General features: G+C 30.3%; 3 protein-coding genes across 4 annotated transcripts; 2 read left to right on the top strand and 1 right to left on the bottom strand.

Moving 5' to 3' along the window:
• The first annotated feature begins 37 nt into the window (after positions 1-37).
• Positions 38-3,408, top strand: LOC107486543 (light-harvesting complex-like protein OHP1, chloroplastic). Of its 2 annotated transcripts, none has more exons than XM_016107089.3 (3): positions 38-287; positions 388-510; positions 2,074-3,408. In XM_016107089.3, exons 1-3 carry the CDS (start codon positions 117-119, stop codon positions 2,074-2,076), a joined length of 297 nt encoding a protein of 98 aa, XP_015962575.1. In that variant the 5' UTR covers positions 38-116; the 3' UTR covers positions 2,077-3,408. The 2 variants fall into 2 exon arrangements, with proteins under 2 accessions (XP_015962575.1, XP_015962574.1); XM_016107088.3 differs by lacking the exon at positions 2,074-3,408 and adding an exon at positions 1,657-1,863 and having other exon boundaries at positions 42-287.
• A 4,184-nt stretch (positions 3,409-7,592) lies between these two features.
• LOC107486352 (protein SOB FIVE-LIKE 4-like) lies at positions 7,593-8,388 on the top strand. The gene is made up of 2 exons (XM_016106890.3): positions 7,593-7,755; positions 7,842-8,388. The coding sequence occupies exon 2, from the start codon at positions 7,853-7,855 to the stop codon at positions 8,258-8,260; it is 408 nt and encodes a 135-aa protein (XP_015962376.1). The 5' UTR covers positions 7,593-7,755; positions 7,842-7,852; the 3' UTR covers positions 8,261-8,388.
• A 3,119-nt stretch (positions 8,389-11,507) lies between these two features.
• Positions 11,508-14,410, bottom strand: LOC107486544 (6-phosphogluconate dehydrogenase, decarboxylating 2). Its single transcript, XM_016107090.3, has 2 exons — positions 14,231-14,410; positions 11,508-13,246 (listed from the first exon to the last, which is right to left on the bottom strand). Exon 2 carries the CDS (start codon positions 13,234-13,236, stop codon positions 11,776-11,778), a length of 1,461 nt encoding a protein of 486 aa, XP_015962576.1. The 5' UTR covers positions 13,237-13,246; positions 14,231-14,410; the 3' UTR covers positions 11,508-11,775.
• Positions 14,411-15,811: the final 1,401 nt, after the last annotated feature.

The following is a 15,811-nucleotide window of genomic DNA, read 5'->3' as shown; positions in this document are numbered from 1 at the left end:
GACCCCCACCGTGTTCTAATATGAACCACACAAAAATAAATGGAAGTTGAAAAGCAGAGAGAAAGAGTAGATAAGGCCAAGGGTGAAGGAAATAGTGGTGGGTTTCAACCATAATCATGGTCATGGCTTCTTCATCAACCATATTGCCTTCATCACTCATCGCAGGAACAACCTTTTCAATTAACTCACCAGACAAGCAACGGTTGTTCCTTCCAAATGGTTATAATTACAGGTTACAAAAGAAGAGAGTTTCCTTCACTGTCACAGCAGCCAAGCCCCCTGCTGGTGTAAGCACTTCTCTTTTCTTTTATAAATTTTGTTAATTAGGTGATAAGAATACTCCTTAAAAGTTGAATAAAAAGTGTGTATGTGTGTTTATTTGTTCAGGTGGAATTTCCAAAAGTACAGCCACAATTTCAGGCTCCATTTCTTGGGTTCACAAGGACAGCAGAGATATGGAACTCTAGAGCTTGCATGATTGGAATCATTGGAGTTTTCATTGTAGAATTTGTGAGTCTTTTTCACATCTTCATTTCTCATTATAGATATATTGCTGTCACTCGAATAGTAACAGGATGTCGCTTTATTATTAGGTGATTGTTGGAGTGTCTAGTACTATTTGTCTAATTTATTAAAAAAAATTAAAAATTAACATTTAATTTTAAAAATATAAAAGTAAATTAGTATTAAATATTCAAAAGTTATTATATAAAAAATAAGTTAAGTAAAAGTTAGACATCAAGTTATATTATTTTAAAATTTATCTTATTATTATTTGAAAATGACAATGCGATGTGTATTTCAAAATAACTCAACTACCAAAATAAAATATATGTTAAAATATAAATATACACTAAAAATAAATTAAACTACATATATATTTATACACAAATATATTAATGATTGATTTTAGTAATTAATTTTAGTATACGAATAATATTTTTAATTTGTAAATTATAATATTATTCCTATATTTGATAATGTCACTATAGAAAACTTTTTTTTAATATTGTATTTTGACTTTTAGAGAAATAAAAAAAGTGACATTATGAACAGGAAGATAATATAAATTATAGACTAAAATACTCTTAATCTCTAATTTAAACTAAATTCTAATTTCTTTCTTAACATTTGCAATGTAAAAGTCATATTTTCGTCCTTAATATTTGCAACCTCTTGTTTTTATCTCACATTTTATTTTGTCAGGACTATAATCAAAATTCAATTTTTTTATTCTAAAAATATTCTTTTTTTTTCTCTATTGTTATCCTTTTTCTCTTTTTTTTTTCTTTTAATTTCAAATCACTACGATAGTCATTATGACTACTACAATTATAATTTTTATCGTTATTTAGTAAAAAATTATAATGGAAGAAAGGATATTTTTAGAAGAAAAAATTTTAAGTTTGACAAAAAAATTAAATTAGGTCAAAATAAAACGTTTGAAATAATAATAAAATGTTTCAAATATTATAGACAAAATTAGAATTTAGTTCAAATATTAGAAATTAAAACAATTTTTTACCCAAAATGATCATATATTTTTAGATTTTTTCTTTCAATTTTAACATTTTTCATTCTAACTACACTATTGATTGCATAACTAAAGCATTTTTGCTAAGTTGGATTATTATGAAATGTTGGTATATGTTGCAGATAATAAACAAGGGAATACTTCAAGTCATTGGAGTTGATGTTGGCAAAGGCCTTGATCTTCCTCTCTGAACATTAATGAAAAACTTTTGTCACACTCAATTTTTTCACTTTACTTTCGTGTTCTCTACGATCAATTTTCATAGTGATTTGTTATTTGGTACTACACGTTTCAAAATTATGAAAAAAAAAAGTTAAATCTTAAAATGATATTTAAGATTGATGTCATACACTAAAATCATTTTTGAGATTCTAATTGTATTAATTATGTCTTTTGAGATTGACAAAAATGTACTACGTTAGTCTCTGACTTATTTTCTATTAACGACGTGATAACATGGCTTGATGACGTGGTGTGTTAGTGACATGTGTCATTTCATGATTTAGCCACGTGTAATTGTATGATGATGTGTTGACCAGTGACAGGTAGCATACTGACGTGGAAGGTTGCGCCATGCGTCGCAATGCTATTTGTCCACGTATCTGTTTGTGCCATGTGTCGCAACAGTATTCGTCCACATATTATCCATTATGTCATGATTGTAATTTGTAAATGCACCAAATTAGTCCCTTATTTTACGTTAAGTGACTCATTTTAGTTTCTAAAATTGAATGTTGTGCACAAAACTAGTCTCTTAGTTTTTTTCTCCTTTTTTTTTTATAAATTCAAGATGCTTTTGTAAAATATTTTTTCTCTTGCGGGTACTTTGAACTGCTGTCTTGGAGTTGACATAAAGATATTTCAAGCACCTCCCACTACCATCTCTGACCTCTTTCGTCTAGACTGAGGAGGTCGGAGATGGTAGTAAGGGTGCTTGAAATGCCTTTAGTCTAGCCCATTTATACATAATGAAAACTTGTATTTCATAAGAAACGAAAACAATATGTATTTGAGTTCTTGATTTCTTGTTTAAAACACATTTTTTGATGAAAAATTGTGTCTAATCAATCATATAATTTTTTTTATAATAACATACTTATATATTACAAAATTTACCAATGTTAAATTATTATAGAAAAAATATATAATTAAAACAAAAACTTTAAATTTTTTTATAAAAACACTCATATTTAAGTGTGAAAAAATAGAATTGAAATTAATACATCTAAAATACTGAAAATTTTTAATTTTTTAAAAAAATGAGAAAAAACGGGTAAAGGGACTAGTTTGGTGCACCACATTCAATTTTAAGGATTAAAATGAGTCACTTAACGTAAAGTGAGGGACTAATTTAGAGCATCTAAAATAATGATATAATTGATGACACGTAGACGAATACTATTGCGTGACACGTGGCACAAGCAGGTACGTGGCCAAATAGCATTGTGACATGTATCACAACCATCTATATTAGCATGCCATGTGTCACTGGTCAACACATTATCATACCATTATACGTGGCCAAATCATGGAGTGACACGTTTCACTAACATGCCATGTCATCAAGTCATGTTATCACGCCATTAATAAAAAATGGAACAGAGACTAATATGATACATTTTTGTCAATTTCAGAAATGTAATTAGTGCAATTAGAATCTTGGAGACGATTTTAGTGCACGACGCCAATCTCAGTTATCATTTTTGGGTTTAACTCGACAAAATATGAATTCAAAAGTAAGTGTCAAGAATGGGATTAAAGCCCATGTTTTGTCATAGGGTTATTATAGCTTTGTTAGGTATTAAAACGGGCCAAAAGCCCAACCCAAATGCCTGGATTTTTTCATTTCCTAAATTTAATCGTATTTGGGTTCATTCTTAAAATAGTATGGGATAATATTGGGCTTTAAATTCCACAACCCAGAAATAGAAATTATTTGATAATGGGCTTAGGCCCCGATGTACAACCAAAAAAAAAAAGATTATTTGACAAATTCAACCAAAAACATACAAAGATTTTAATAGTAATTTAGCTTTTGTTACTACTAATTTGCTTCTGCTATGGTCAGTTAATTTTGTTTAAAGACTCAAGGGTTGACATTAATTAACGTAGAGAACGAGTTAAAGGTAAAAAAATTCATATCAACATCATATCGTCTAATTTCATTATTATTGTTGCTTGCATGAAAATATTTTGTTGTTGTTCAATTCGAATAATTCAAAGCAAAAAAGAGAAGCTATAAATTAATGTTGCCTTTTGAAATTTGAAGAATTATTATTTAGGATAAATGGCCTTGACCAATTTTATTGTCGTTTATACTTGAAAAAACCACTTCTATCTTCTTCCTTTTTTGTCATGGTTTTGTTTGTATTGTTAATTTGTTATAATGCTATTAGTTGATTGATTCCATTGCAAAGTCGTTATTTATAGTTGTTCTTTACAGCTTTCATCAACTACTCAAATTAAAGTACTTCTGAAATAAACATTTCATGTTTTTGGAAGCATTATTATAGTCGACTATTAGATGAGTTGTTAAACTTATTATACTCCTTTTTTAAGAGAGAATTGTCATTCAAACTTTGAAGAAAATAACTACTCAAAAGTCGTTTTATTTTTATTTAATCTAAAAAAATAAGTATACAAAACTAACTTTGAATTAGTTAGTGATAACTAATTTTTTTATTCTAAATTATTTTTTAGCTCTTATTTTTCGGAAAAATTATAATTTAGGATTTATAATTTAAAGTTTAGGATTTATAATTTAAGATTTAAAAAAAATTATCTGATATTGATTGAAAAAGATTTATTTTCTAATTGAACGCGATTAGCTTGTTTTTAGTTTAATTAAATAAATGAACTCTTATATAAATAGCAGCTAAAATCTTGATCTAACTCTTAAAATCTTTCGATATTACGATTTTAAATGAGTTTATCGATTTTACGAAATTTGTACTAAGTCTGACGATTTTACTATTTAAAATCTTGTTAAGATTTTATGTTTATGTTTTTAATTTACATTTTCGATTTCACGTAAAATTTCGATTTTCTCTACGTTATATTATATACCATAGTATTTTTTATTATTTATTTATTTATTTTTGAAATTTTGGCAAAATAAATAGGACAACTAACATGGTCTATGGGGTGAGGCAGCTTAATTGTGTAAGCAAGAATTGTGATTATTATTACATTCAAAGGATATGGAGCTAGGTACCTTATAAAGCCAAAAGATGGCTCAATTCAAGAAGAATAATGATTGATTACTCTTACATTGTGCTTGCTCAAATGTTAAGGAAAATTATTGAGTCAAATCTAGTTGAGGACTACTTAATGCAAAGATCAAATCTTCAATTGCTTCGCCTATACTTTGTTAACCTACATTCACCCTCTCTCTACTCCACTTCCTAATACATTACTTGTAACATAAATTAAATTTAATGCACTGCTCTTCTTATTACCGTTACTTGTCCAATAAAATAAATTAAAAGGCTTCCCTTCATATGTTTGAAATTCTATTAGTAGCGAGTTTAATTAAGTGATGTTAAAAATTTGAAACCAAGCTTGTTTTGCTCATTAATTATTTTTAACTAAAAAATAATAAGTAAATTATCAAATTAATTTTTGAAAGATTATTTATTCTTTAAATTAGTCTTCGAAAAATATCAAATTCATCTTGCAAAGATTTTAAATTAGTCATTTTATTACTTCCGTTGCTAATAGCGTCAAAATTTGTTGATATAACACATTAAGTGATATTGTAATACACACCTAGTAGTCTTAATTGGTGGCTAACATGATAAGTTTATAAAATTAGATCAAATCAACCACAAATTGAAGGATTCTAATGCCTCAAGTTCTCCCTCCAATTAGGTTTTGATTTGATTTAATTTTAAATTAGATAAAATTAACTCCAAATTGAGGGATTCCAATGCCTCAAGTTTTTCTTCCAATTAGGTTTTGATTTGATCTAATTAATTTCATAAACTTATCATGCTAATAATAGTGAATTAAAATTCCTATATGTGTGTTGTAGTATCATTTAACGTGTCACATTAATAAATTTTGGTGCCATCAACAAAGAAAATGATAGAAGGACTAACGTGATTAATTTTAAACCTTGAAATGACGAATTTGATTAAAAAAATCTTCTGGAGACTAATTTGAAGAACGAATGATCTTTCAGAGACGAATTAGATCATTTATCCAAAAAATAACCTATGTCTCACTTATGAATTAGGGTTAAGTACGATTTTGATTCCTAAGATATAGGTAAAAAAAAATTTTTGTCCCAAACTTTTTTTTTGCATACAAAATCATCTCTAAAGTTAAAAATCATTTTTTTACTTAAATATTAAAATTTTGGACCAAATTATCTATAACAAAAAATTATAAAATAAAAAAAAAGTAAAAGAGAGTGTTTCTGCTCCTACGAAAGAGAAGGAAAGAAGACGAAGGGGGAAGGAAGAAGAAGAAGTTGTAGACGATCTACCCTTATTTCCATTTCTACCACCACCTCCGTACGATTTTAGTCCTTAGGGTAAGAACGATTTTTAAACTAAGTCTAACCTTAGGGACGATTTTGTATATAAAAAAGGTTGAAAACGAAAAAAAATTTCAGTATATATTTTAGGATCAAAATCGTATTTGACCCTATAAATTATGATCAACACTAAACCACAAAAAATATATCCAAATTATTTTGATGCGGACAAAAATGCTTCTAAATTTTATTATCAACAAAAATATTTTTAAATTATTTAAAAATGTGATAAAAATGTCTTTTTTTTTCTGTTAATATAAAACATCTTAATTCACAAAGGATGTATTTTTGGCATATTTTTTAATTATTTAAAGATATTTTTGTTAATAATAAAATTTAAAAGTATTTTTATCAATAATAAAATAATTCTGGTGTATTTTGGTAGTTTATCCTAATTATATTAAAGCTAAGACTTATGATTAAATTATATAGTTGTTGAATAAAATAAATGTATTTATCCTTTTATAGGAAAAGGCACCAGAATAATTCACTAACCGGTAATTGATATTAAAAACAAAGAGGTTTTGTAAAACTCATAGAAATAATACGAACAAATTAATATAATACATTAATGGTAGATTAGCAGCTCAAGTTAACATACATGTGATTATAATAAATATTTGACAAAAAAAGATGCTTTATTTTGATGAATTTAGTTCCCTGTCTCATAGGATTAAATGCCAAACTTAGTAGGCTTTCAAGGGTGGTCTAACTTTGTGGTTAGCATGATCACATCCCACCTAAACAAAGTTTAGCCAACAACCCTTTACCAACAATGACCTGCCATCATATAATAATATTCATATTAATTATCATAATGTATACACACAAAGTTTGTAGACCAACCAATCTATATTATATTAAATTAAAAACAAAAAAGAATTATTTAATTTTTAACTAAATTATAAAAAAAATATTTGTGTTGTTTAAATTACTGAATAATTGAATAAGTGCATTCTTGTTTTTGTGATGATCAAGAAAATGAAATTAATTCATTAGGTTGATGAGTTTAATTTTGATTCTTGAAACCTTCTCATCCAAGAAGATACTCCTTTATTTATTTATTTATTTATTTATTTTTATATTTAAGATACAGAGAATAGAACATACATTAATATTAACAAACACATGTACTTGAAAAAGAAATAGATTAGCCTGTTTACTATAGACAAGACAAAGAATTTTTTTTGATGCAATCATAGACACATGCATAACACAAAGTTAAAAATAAAATAAAAAATAAAAAATAAAAAATAAAAGTGGCACTGCTATAATTAATAGCATATTCAAGGACCATGATTTTACATTCTTTTTCTAGTTGTCAACCTTGTGCAATGTCCAACTGTATTATATGCAAAATTAAATTAAATTAGAGAGTTTAAAATTTTGATATAAATATATCTTATTTTTCTAATTAACATGACAACGACAGAGGTTAAAAACAATTATTATTTATAGATACGTTTTATGACCAAAGACTGCAAGCCCCAACATTCCTTTTGTTTATTTCATGCTCCAATTTTTTTTTTCATTTTTTATAATTTTCTTTTTATAAGGAACCTTCCTGGTTCCTCCCTTGAATTTAAGCCTTTTGGAGCAAAGTGCTATGCATCTACCATTTTTTTTTTTTTTCATTACCACCCTTTTGGAGCCTTTAACTTTTGAAGCTCTATCTATTAATGTAAGTTTATAGTTCTATCTTCATTGTTCTTATTATGCTATAGTTCTATCTATCTATCTTCTCATATTTTTTTTTTCTCTATTTAGATATAATTATTATGGATTCATATAAACAAATATGGGGTGGTGGAGCTGAAGGATGTAGCAGTAGTGAATCTGGTTGGACTATGTATATTGAATCTCCAATGCAAGAAGATGAGGATTATGATGTTGGGTGCAGCAATGTTGAGAATGTTTATGATCATCATAATCATGATTATGTTAGTAATAGTAATAATAAAAATAATAATAATAGGAGAAAAGGAAAGAAAGTTGATGAAGAAGAGAGTGATGATTCAATGGCTTCAGATGCTTCCTCTGGTCCAATTCATTACAACAACAACAACAACACATTTTCCAAGAAAGATAAACATCAAGATCATCATCATCATCACCATGGAAGCAAGAAGAAGAATTCAAGCAAACAAGAGAAGAAACGTGTTGACAACAACAGAAGTAAAAAATGAGTATTCTTATTCTATTCTATTCTTTTTTATTATTATTATTATTAATTTTTTTTTCTTTGTATATGATGCTGGGATTTTATTGAACCATGCATCCTCAAAATTTGAATTTGTTTGTATGGAAAAGAAGAAGAAAAGAAAAATTGAATTTGTTGATTTGTTACTTACTCACACATCTACCTCAGAAAATATTATCTTCTAACATTTTTAGGTTTTCTTATCACAAAGTTTTAGATTTTCAGTTTCACATAATATATGTTGAATGATTATTATTTGTAGTGAAAAATAGGACATTTTCTAATGTATGAACATTCTTAATGTTGTTCAAGAACATGGTACCACTTTTCCAGCAATAGAATTGATGGTTTCAACTTGAAATCTCTGAGTTCCAAGAATGATAGATGCTATGGATTAGGATAACTAGGCGAATTAGTTAGTTATTAAGATTAGTTAGTGATTACTTAGGATATAAATAAAGTCTAATAATCAATGTAACTTAGTGAGTTGAGTTGAATTGAATAGTTAATTCCAAGAACTTTTTGTAGGGTTAATAATCGAATTGGAGATATTGTATGATAAGAATAACCTGAAAGATTTTGTTTAATCTTTTTAGTAACACCTTCTTCAGATTTTTATTGAATCTTATTAGTTTGAAAATAATGGAAATGTTCATGCCAACTCTGAAGAGTATGTCATGTCATCCATCAAGAAAGTGACACGAAAATGACAATTAATTCTTATTCGATTGTGTAGGGTTGGTTACATGAATCAAACGAATGTAAAATTTTCAAAACTATAGGGTCTAGAAGTTTGAAAAATATATATATACAAAGTTAACTGCTGCTAGAATCTTCAACACAAGACTTCAAAATACATTTATTGATTAATATACGCAAAGGTCTTATTGAGTTGGGAGATAGAAGGAACAGGAAAAATGACTCATAAAAATAATTGTTTTCTTTTAGAAACAATTAAAAAAAGAAGTTAGAGATGTGGCCAAAAGATTCTGGATAACAAGAACACAAGGGAAGAAAAAACTTAAAAGAAAAAATTGTATATTTTTCTATGAATAACTTAGGCAATAATAATTGGGGTGTGTCATGTGGTATTTGTGCTTCCAAATTGCAAATGGCACGAAATGGGGCATATGCTTTGCTGGAAAGAGGGTAAGTTTTTTTTTTTAATTTTTAATTAAAAAAAAGTTTCATGGGAATGACAACTATGTTATGCAATAAAAAGGTATTATGATTTGTTTCAGTGACAGGGCATTGGGGTGGTTTGGTTGGTTATGGTCTTTATGTTAATTTGTGAATGTGTTTGTGTGAGAGAGAAAGTGATAATAAAACTTTGTAATGAAATGAATGAATGAATGAATGAATGAATGGGACAGAAGATGCAACAGCAAGGCATTGCTAAGTTTCAGGCTGTATGATTGACATAAAAACATGATGCCACCACATAGACTTTCAAAAGAATCATACAAAAAGGTCACACACTCCTCACTTCTATATATATATAAAGTAAGCATCCAATTTTTTAAGTTCTTGAATGATCCATGTGATATTAACTTTCTTTCTGAAATTAATATCAGAGATGTTTTTGAAGATCTTTTTATTAAAAAAAAATGACAAATTCGTCTGTCACCATTTGATTGAAAGCATGTAAATTATTAGATTACTGTCACTATTATTAGATTAATCACAGAAAATTTAATGGAAGTTTTGCTGGAATTAGGATTGAACTGCTTAGTTTCATTAGGTGTTATGGAAAATAGGTAGTCTTATGTAAAATTTTTACATGTCCTTAACTTTGTTATAACTGACAATGGATTTTTTTTTTAATTTTATACAATCTCTCCCAATCCGACAAGTTAATGAATAATCAGTCTAACCTGCTGCAAATATGAGTTTCATTTAAAGGTCTGTCGTTGGCTAATATGTTGCTACATACACAAGGCGGAATTGAACCTTCTACAAGTGGACGAGTGAGTTGACCACTCGACCAACCAACGCGAGTTCATTATCTTATAGGGATCATAACAAAATGTCATGACAAGAAATTATTTGTTGAAGCAAAATGATATGAGCCAATGCCTTTAAGCCAAAAGAAGCAAACCATCATAGGCTTTTCTCAATTATTGAGCTCAAATAATTTGGCACTAGAAACCATTACAGGGCTTCTCAATCTTAATCATACAGCATATTATTGGCAATAAAAGATCTCAAAGAAAATTTAACAAATATCAAGTAGGTCAATACCAACAAAAAGATAACAGACAAGGTAGTAAAGAAAGGAAATAAAGAAGGTGTGAAGATATTATTACATATGAAAGGAAAAAAACAAATCATAGTTTTGTTTTTCCTGAAAGAAAAGCTAACTCATACAGGGACTGAGTGACTTAAAACCTGTAGTGGTTGGTAGGGCCTGAAAATGATGCAACAGATTCACAAATAGCAAGGCTCAAGCTAAGAAAAGAACAGATAAATTAATATTCTCTCTGTTCCAAAGTAACTGAAAATTTGGAATTTTGAGTTGGGACGAATTAGTAGATTAAGAAGTCAATATATTTAGACATGATATGTTGATTTTTCAATGGATTAACAGTTATTTTGATACAAATTTAGTAAAAGAAAAGTATGTACCTTTTTTGCTTTAAAGAGCAAGAGATTCCATAAGTTACTTTTGTTCTAACCAAAACTAACAAAAGGAGTTAAGTGGAGAAATTGGGAAACAAAAGTTGTTCATCTACTTTCTTACCTTGGCAAGGTACCAACAAAAAACAAAAAATGTTTGTCATCCTCCAATGAGAAGTTCCAACTTCCAAATGTATGCAAGATGCAACTCCCATTACCAGTGAAAAATAAGGTGTAATCCTTTCATTCCTTGTTGATAGTTGTTTTGATATCTTTTAACTTTCATAAAACGATGTATCTACATACATCTGAGTTATGAAAGCATAAAAAAATATATCAAAAGGACTATCAATGAGAAAGGAAGGCAGTAAACATTGTACTGTCGATTCGTAAATTAACGAATGACAAATTTTTACCATTCACTTTCATCTGGGGTTGGGTGCAGATATGCAAAAGAAGTTTGACTAAGAAGTAAGAAATAGGCAGGGATAGAATGAAAACAATAAAAGTTTTTGATCCGCTGCTTTATAATATCTTCAAGATATTTTGACTAAACTCTTTTACATTGTAAGCAAATCATAGACTAAATCCAAATAAGTAAATTGTTAAATGAAAAGTAACTTCCAACAGGGAACATCTTATTGAAATGTGAAAATTACAAAGGCACCATGAAATGGAAAATTTTGAATCAAGCTAACTGCATGATCAGCAAAGATGCAAGAATCTTTGGAAGACCAAAATCCAAGCAATTCATAAATGGATATATATAATTCAGGGGTAAAAAATCACCACATTGTAGCAGATATTTATGCTCAGCTCAGCACAAAGTCTTGAGCACAAAACAGTACATTTATTAGAAATTCAGATAGGTCCAAATACAGTAACCTAAATTTTTGATTGCTTGGCAAGCTTGAACCATTCGGTATGGAACGATCCCTCTATATCGATCCTTTCATACGTATGAGCACCAAAGTAGTCACGTTGAGCTTGCACCAAATTAGCCGGCAATCTTTCCCTTCTGTAAGTGTCAAAGTAAGCAAGACTAGCAGACATACCTGGGGTGCTGATACCGGAATTGATGGCAAGGCAAACAACTCTCCTCCAGGCGGATTGGCGATCAATTATTTCCTTTGCAAACTCAGGATCAACAAGAAGGTTTGCCAGATTGGGGTTCCTGTCGTAAGCCTTCTTGATTCTGTCAAGGAATATTGCTCTAATGATGCAACCTCCTTTCCAAATCCGGGCCAGTTCACCCAACTTCAAATCCCATCCTTTTTCGATACTCTTTGCACGAATCAAATTCATTCCCTGAGCATAGCTACAGATTTTGGCCGCATAAAGTGCTTTCCTAACATCATCGATCAACTGCTGCTTGTCTACGGATTGATCAGCCAAGATATCGCCAAAACCAGCTGATTTGAAGACCTTAGCAGCTTCAACTCTCTCTTCCTTCAACCCGCTAAGGAACCTAGCATCCAAAGAAGATTCAATAGTGGGAGCAGCTACTGATAACTCGGCAGCTTGCTGAACAGTCCACTTACCAGTACCCTTCATGCCGGTTTTGTCAAGAACCTTGTCAACAAGATATCCATCTCCTTTATCATCCTTAATTCCAAATATATCAGCAGTGATTTCGATAAGGAAACTCAGAAGTTCTCCCTTGTTCCATTCTGCAAAGACATTGTGTAGCTCCTCATTTGACAACTTTCCAACTGACTTCAGTACATCATAAGCCTCCGCAATCAGCTGCATGTCACCATACTCAATTCCATTATGGATCATCTTCACGAAATTTCCGGATCCACCTTTGCCAACATATGTAACACAAGGTCCACTGTCAGGGACTTGAGCTGCCACCTTGAGAAGAATGTCTTCTATGTATTTGAAAGCCTCAAACGAACCACCAGGCATCAAAGATGGACCATTGCGAGCACCCTCCTCACCACCTGAAACTCCCATCCCAAGATAAAGAAGTCCTAATTCAGCCACTGCTTTCTCTCTTCTTTCAGTGTTCTCATACCACTCATTACCACCATCAATAATACAATCACCCTTTTCCAAATAGGTAGATAGAGTCTTAATGGTCTGGTCAACAGGTGCGCCGGCCTTAACAAGCATTATTATCACCCTTGGTTTTTGAATGGAATTAACAAAAGCTTCAGGGTCATGGTATCCATAAACCGGAAGATTTCCTTCATGTTTTGCTCGTTCAACGGTCTCATCTACCTTCGATGTGGTTCGGTTGTAAACAGAGATGGGAAAGCCTTTATCGGCAATATTGAGAGCAAGATTCTGGCCCATGACAGCCAGTCCAGCAAGACCTATTCTTGTTTTCGGTTGAGCCATAATGAACTTCCTGTTCAATGGTTGATAATGATAATGCATATGAGAATTAAAGTAGGAAGGTTCTGGAGGAAAACAAAAATATGTAAACTACAATCACAGAATACAGCAAGCACATAAAAAACTTTCAGCTTTATGAATGTGGGACTCAAGATGCCATCAATAAGTAAAACTTCTACCAAGTTCAATAGGAAGTATAATGACCTTGAACATGTTCCAAGAATGAAGACTATGATAATGTCGAAATGTAATCACTAATCAAAGACCAATAAACTTGATCATCAACCTATCTAAACATTGGAGTAATGTTACCCAGCAGATTGAGTTCTTAGGTTTCCCTGTCGAATGTCAATCAAACGTACAATTAGCATCCCAACTACCAAACAAGATTTATACTTTCCTAGATTTGCAGTTTCTGCCTCGAAATTCACAGGCATGCAACTTTTACAAGATCTCACATTCCAGTTATCTTATTTTTCCAAAAATGTTACAACACAAACAGCATAACCCCCAAACCATACTCCCTCTAGCTCAAATTAATTGTCAATTTTGTCTTTTGTACATTCATACATTAATATATCTGGATTGAATTTGTATCTAAAAACATTAATTAGATTTATGAATGTACCGAATAAGGTTAAAATGACAGTTATTGTGAACCGAAACTACTATCAACTGTATTTACTACTACAGGCAGAGCAGTATCAGCAAGATCAAGGTTCAATAAAATAATCTTCATCCCACAACTAAGTAATGTTATCAATCAGTAAGAAAACACAGCACAGCACAGCACAGCACAGCACATAGTCCTAAATTATCATCAACACTAAGATCAAAACCCAGAACAAGACCAATAAAATTCGGTAAAAGTAAGAAAAATTGCAAATTGAAATTCTGGGCAAGCAAATTAAGTCCATGATAAAGCACCAAAAGCAGAAAAATGGATCCCCAAATACAAGAAATAAGAACATAAAAAAGGGAACTTGAAAGTGCAGACCTGAAACTGGAGTCAAATTACAGAGAAAGAGAGATCTGGGTATGAAAAATAACAGATTAAAAGAGAAGGGTAGGTGAACTATATATAAATATAAGAGAGGGAAAAGTTACCAATGGAAAAAAATGACTTTTTTAATTTAATTATAATAATTCGGAGGTTGAAATAGAATCGATGACGGCTTAAGAGAAGAGACCAACAACCACCAACCAACTTTTTAAGCGGGTCAAAGTTGTTGTCTAACAAATGCGAAGGGAGGATTAGGTGAAATGTGATCAGAGGAATGAACACCGTTGATTAAATTGCTTTTTCTTTATAATTTGATTAAATTATTATTTTTTATTGCTTCTATTGTTTTTTAAGAAATAAACTTTGTGCTATATGAGAAAAATAGCTAACAAATTTTTTTTAATATCTCTTAATTCAAAAAGTCAAAAAAAAAATACATGTAAAAGTAAAAAAGTTTAAAGGTGTAATTAAAATTTTAAAATATTTGTTATTCCCCTAGATCGTAATCATAGTATCTCCTACTTTTCTTTTTATTTTTAGAAAAAATATCACGTGAAACAAAGATTTTTATTTTATAAGCAATTTGGATTAAACTAATAATTAGATCACTAATTTATTCAAGTAAATATCAAAAATTTAAATTCTATTTTATGCATGTAATAATTTATTAGTCTTTAATAAGAAGATCCAATACGTAGAAAAAATGTTTTATATATTAAAAACAAAGATATTTTTCTTACTTTAATATTTTTGGACAAGTTTTTCGTACTTCTTGGAACATCTAGTAACTTATTTATGGCTTCGACGTTTTTGTCGAATGTCTGTTATTGACTATTTTCTATAGTTCAAACTTGGGTCACGATCAGGCCCAATATGTAAGAGATCTAGACTAGAATAAATGGATTAATTGTATCGGTCAAAAATAAAAAAATCAAATAACCAACTCGTCCGCTTAGAGGTGAAAATTGGAGAGAACACCTACGAAAAGTTAAAAGTTTTAAGTATCTTGGGTGCATCATATAGGATAATAGAGAGATTGAACATGATGTAAATCATAGGATCCAAGCAGGTTGGTCAAAATGGCGGAGTGCATCTGGTTTTATATGCGACAAAAAAGTGCCTTTAAAACTTAAAGGTAAATTCTATCGCACCGCTATAAGACCGGCTATGCTGTATGGTACGGAGTGTTGGGCGGCTAAAGGGGAGCACGAACATAAGCTGAGTGTGGCAGAGATGAAGATGTTGAGATGGATGAGTGGTCATACGCGATTGGATAAAATAAGGAATGAAGATATAAGGGAGAGAGTTGGAGTAGCACCTATTGTGGAAAAGATGGTTGAATCGCGTCTCAGGTGGTTTGGACATGTGAGAAGAAGACCGATAGAACATCCAGTCAGGAGGGTGGATGAGATGGAAGATGGACAAAGGGCGAAAGGCAGAAGAAGACCTAAGAAGACCATCCATGAGGTGGTCAAACAAGATCTACATGTAAACGGTCTCTCTGTAGACATGATACATGACAGAGCACAATGACGTCGTTTGATTCATGTAGCCGACCCCAATTAGTGGGACAAG

The sequence above is a fragment of the Arachis duranensis genome, chromosome 4, assembly GCF_000817695.3.
Source record: "Arachis duranensis cultivar V14167 chromosome 4, aradu.V14167.gnm2.J7QH, whole genome shotgun sequence".
Classification (NCBI taxonomy): domain Eukaryota; kingdom Viridiplantae; phylum Streptophyta; class Magnoliopsida; order Fabales; family Fabaceae; genus Arachis; species Arachis duranensis.
The sequence above is the reverse complement of the archived record's forward strand: the minus strand, read 5'-3'. Positions and strand labels throughout refer to the sequence as shown.

Coding starts and splice junctions, on each gene's coding strand:
- LOC107486543 (XM_016107088.3), top strand. CDS start 117: ATGGTCATGGCTTCTTCATCAACCATATTGCCTTCATCACTCATCGCA. Junction 288..387: donor CAGCCAAGCCCCCTGCTGGT/GTAAGCACTTCT, acceptor TTATTTGTTCAG/GTGGAATTTCCAAAAGTACA. Junction 511..1,656: donor GAGTTTTCATTGTAGAATTT/GTGAGTCTTTTT, acceptor TATATGTTGCAG/ATAATAAACAAGGGAATACT.
- LOC107486352 (XM_016106890.3), top strand. CDS start 7,853: ATGGATTCATATAAACAAATATGGGGTGGTGGAGCTGAAGGATGTAGC.
- LOC107486544 (XM_016107090.3), bottom strand. CDS start 13,236: ATGGCTCAACCGAAAACAAGAATAGGTCTTGCTGGACTGGCTGTCATG.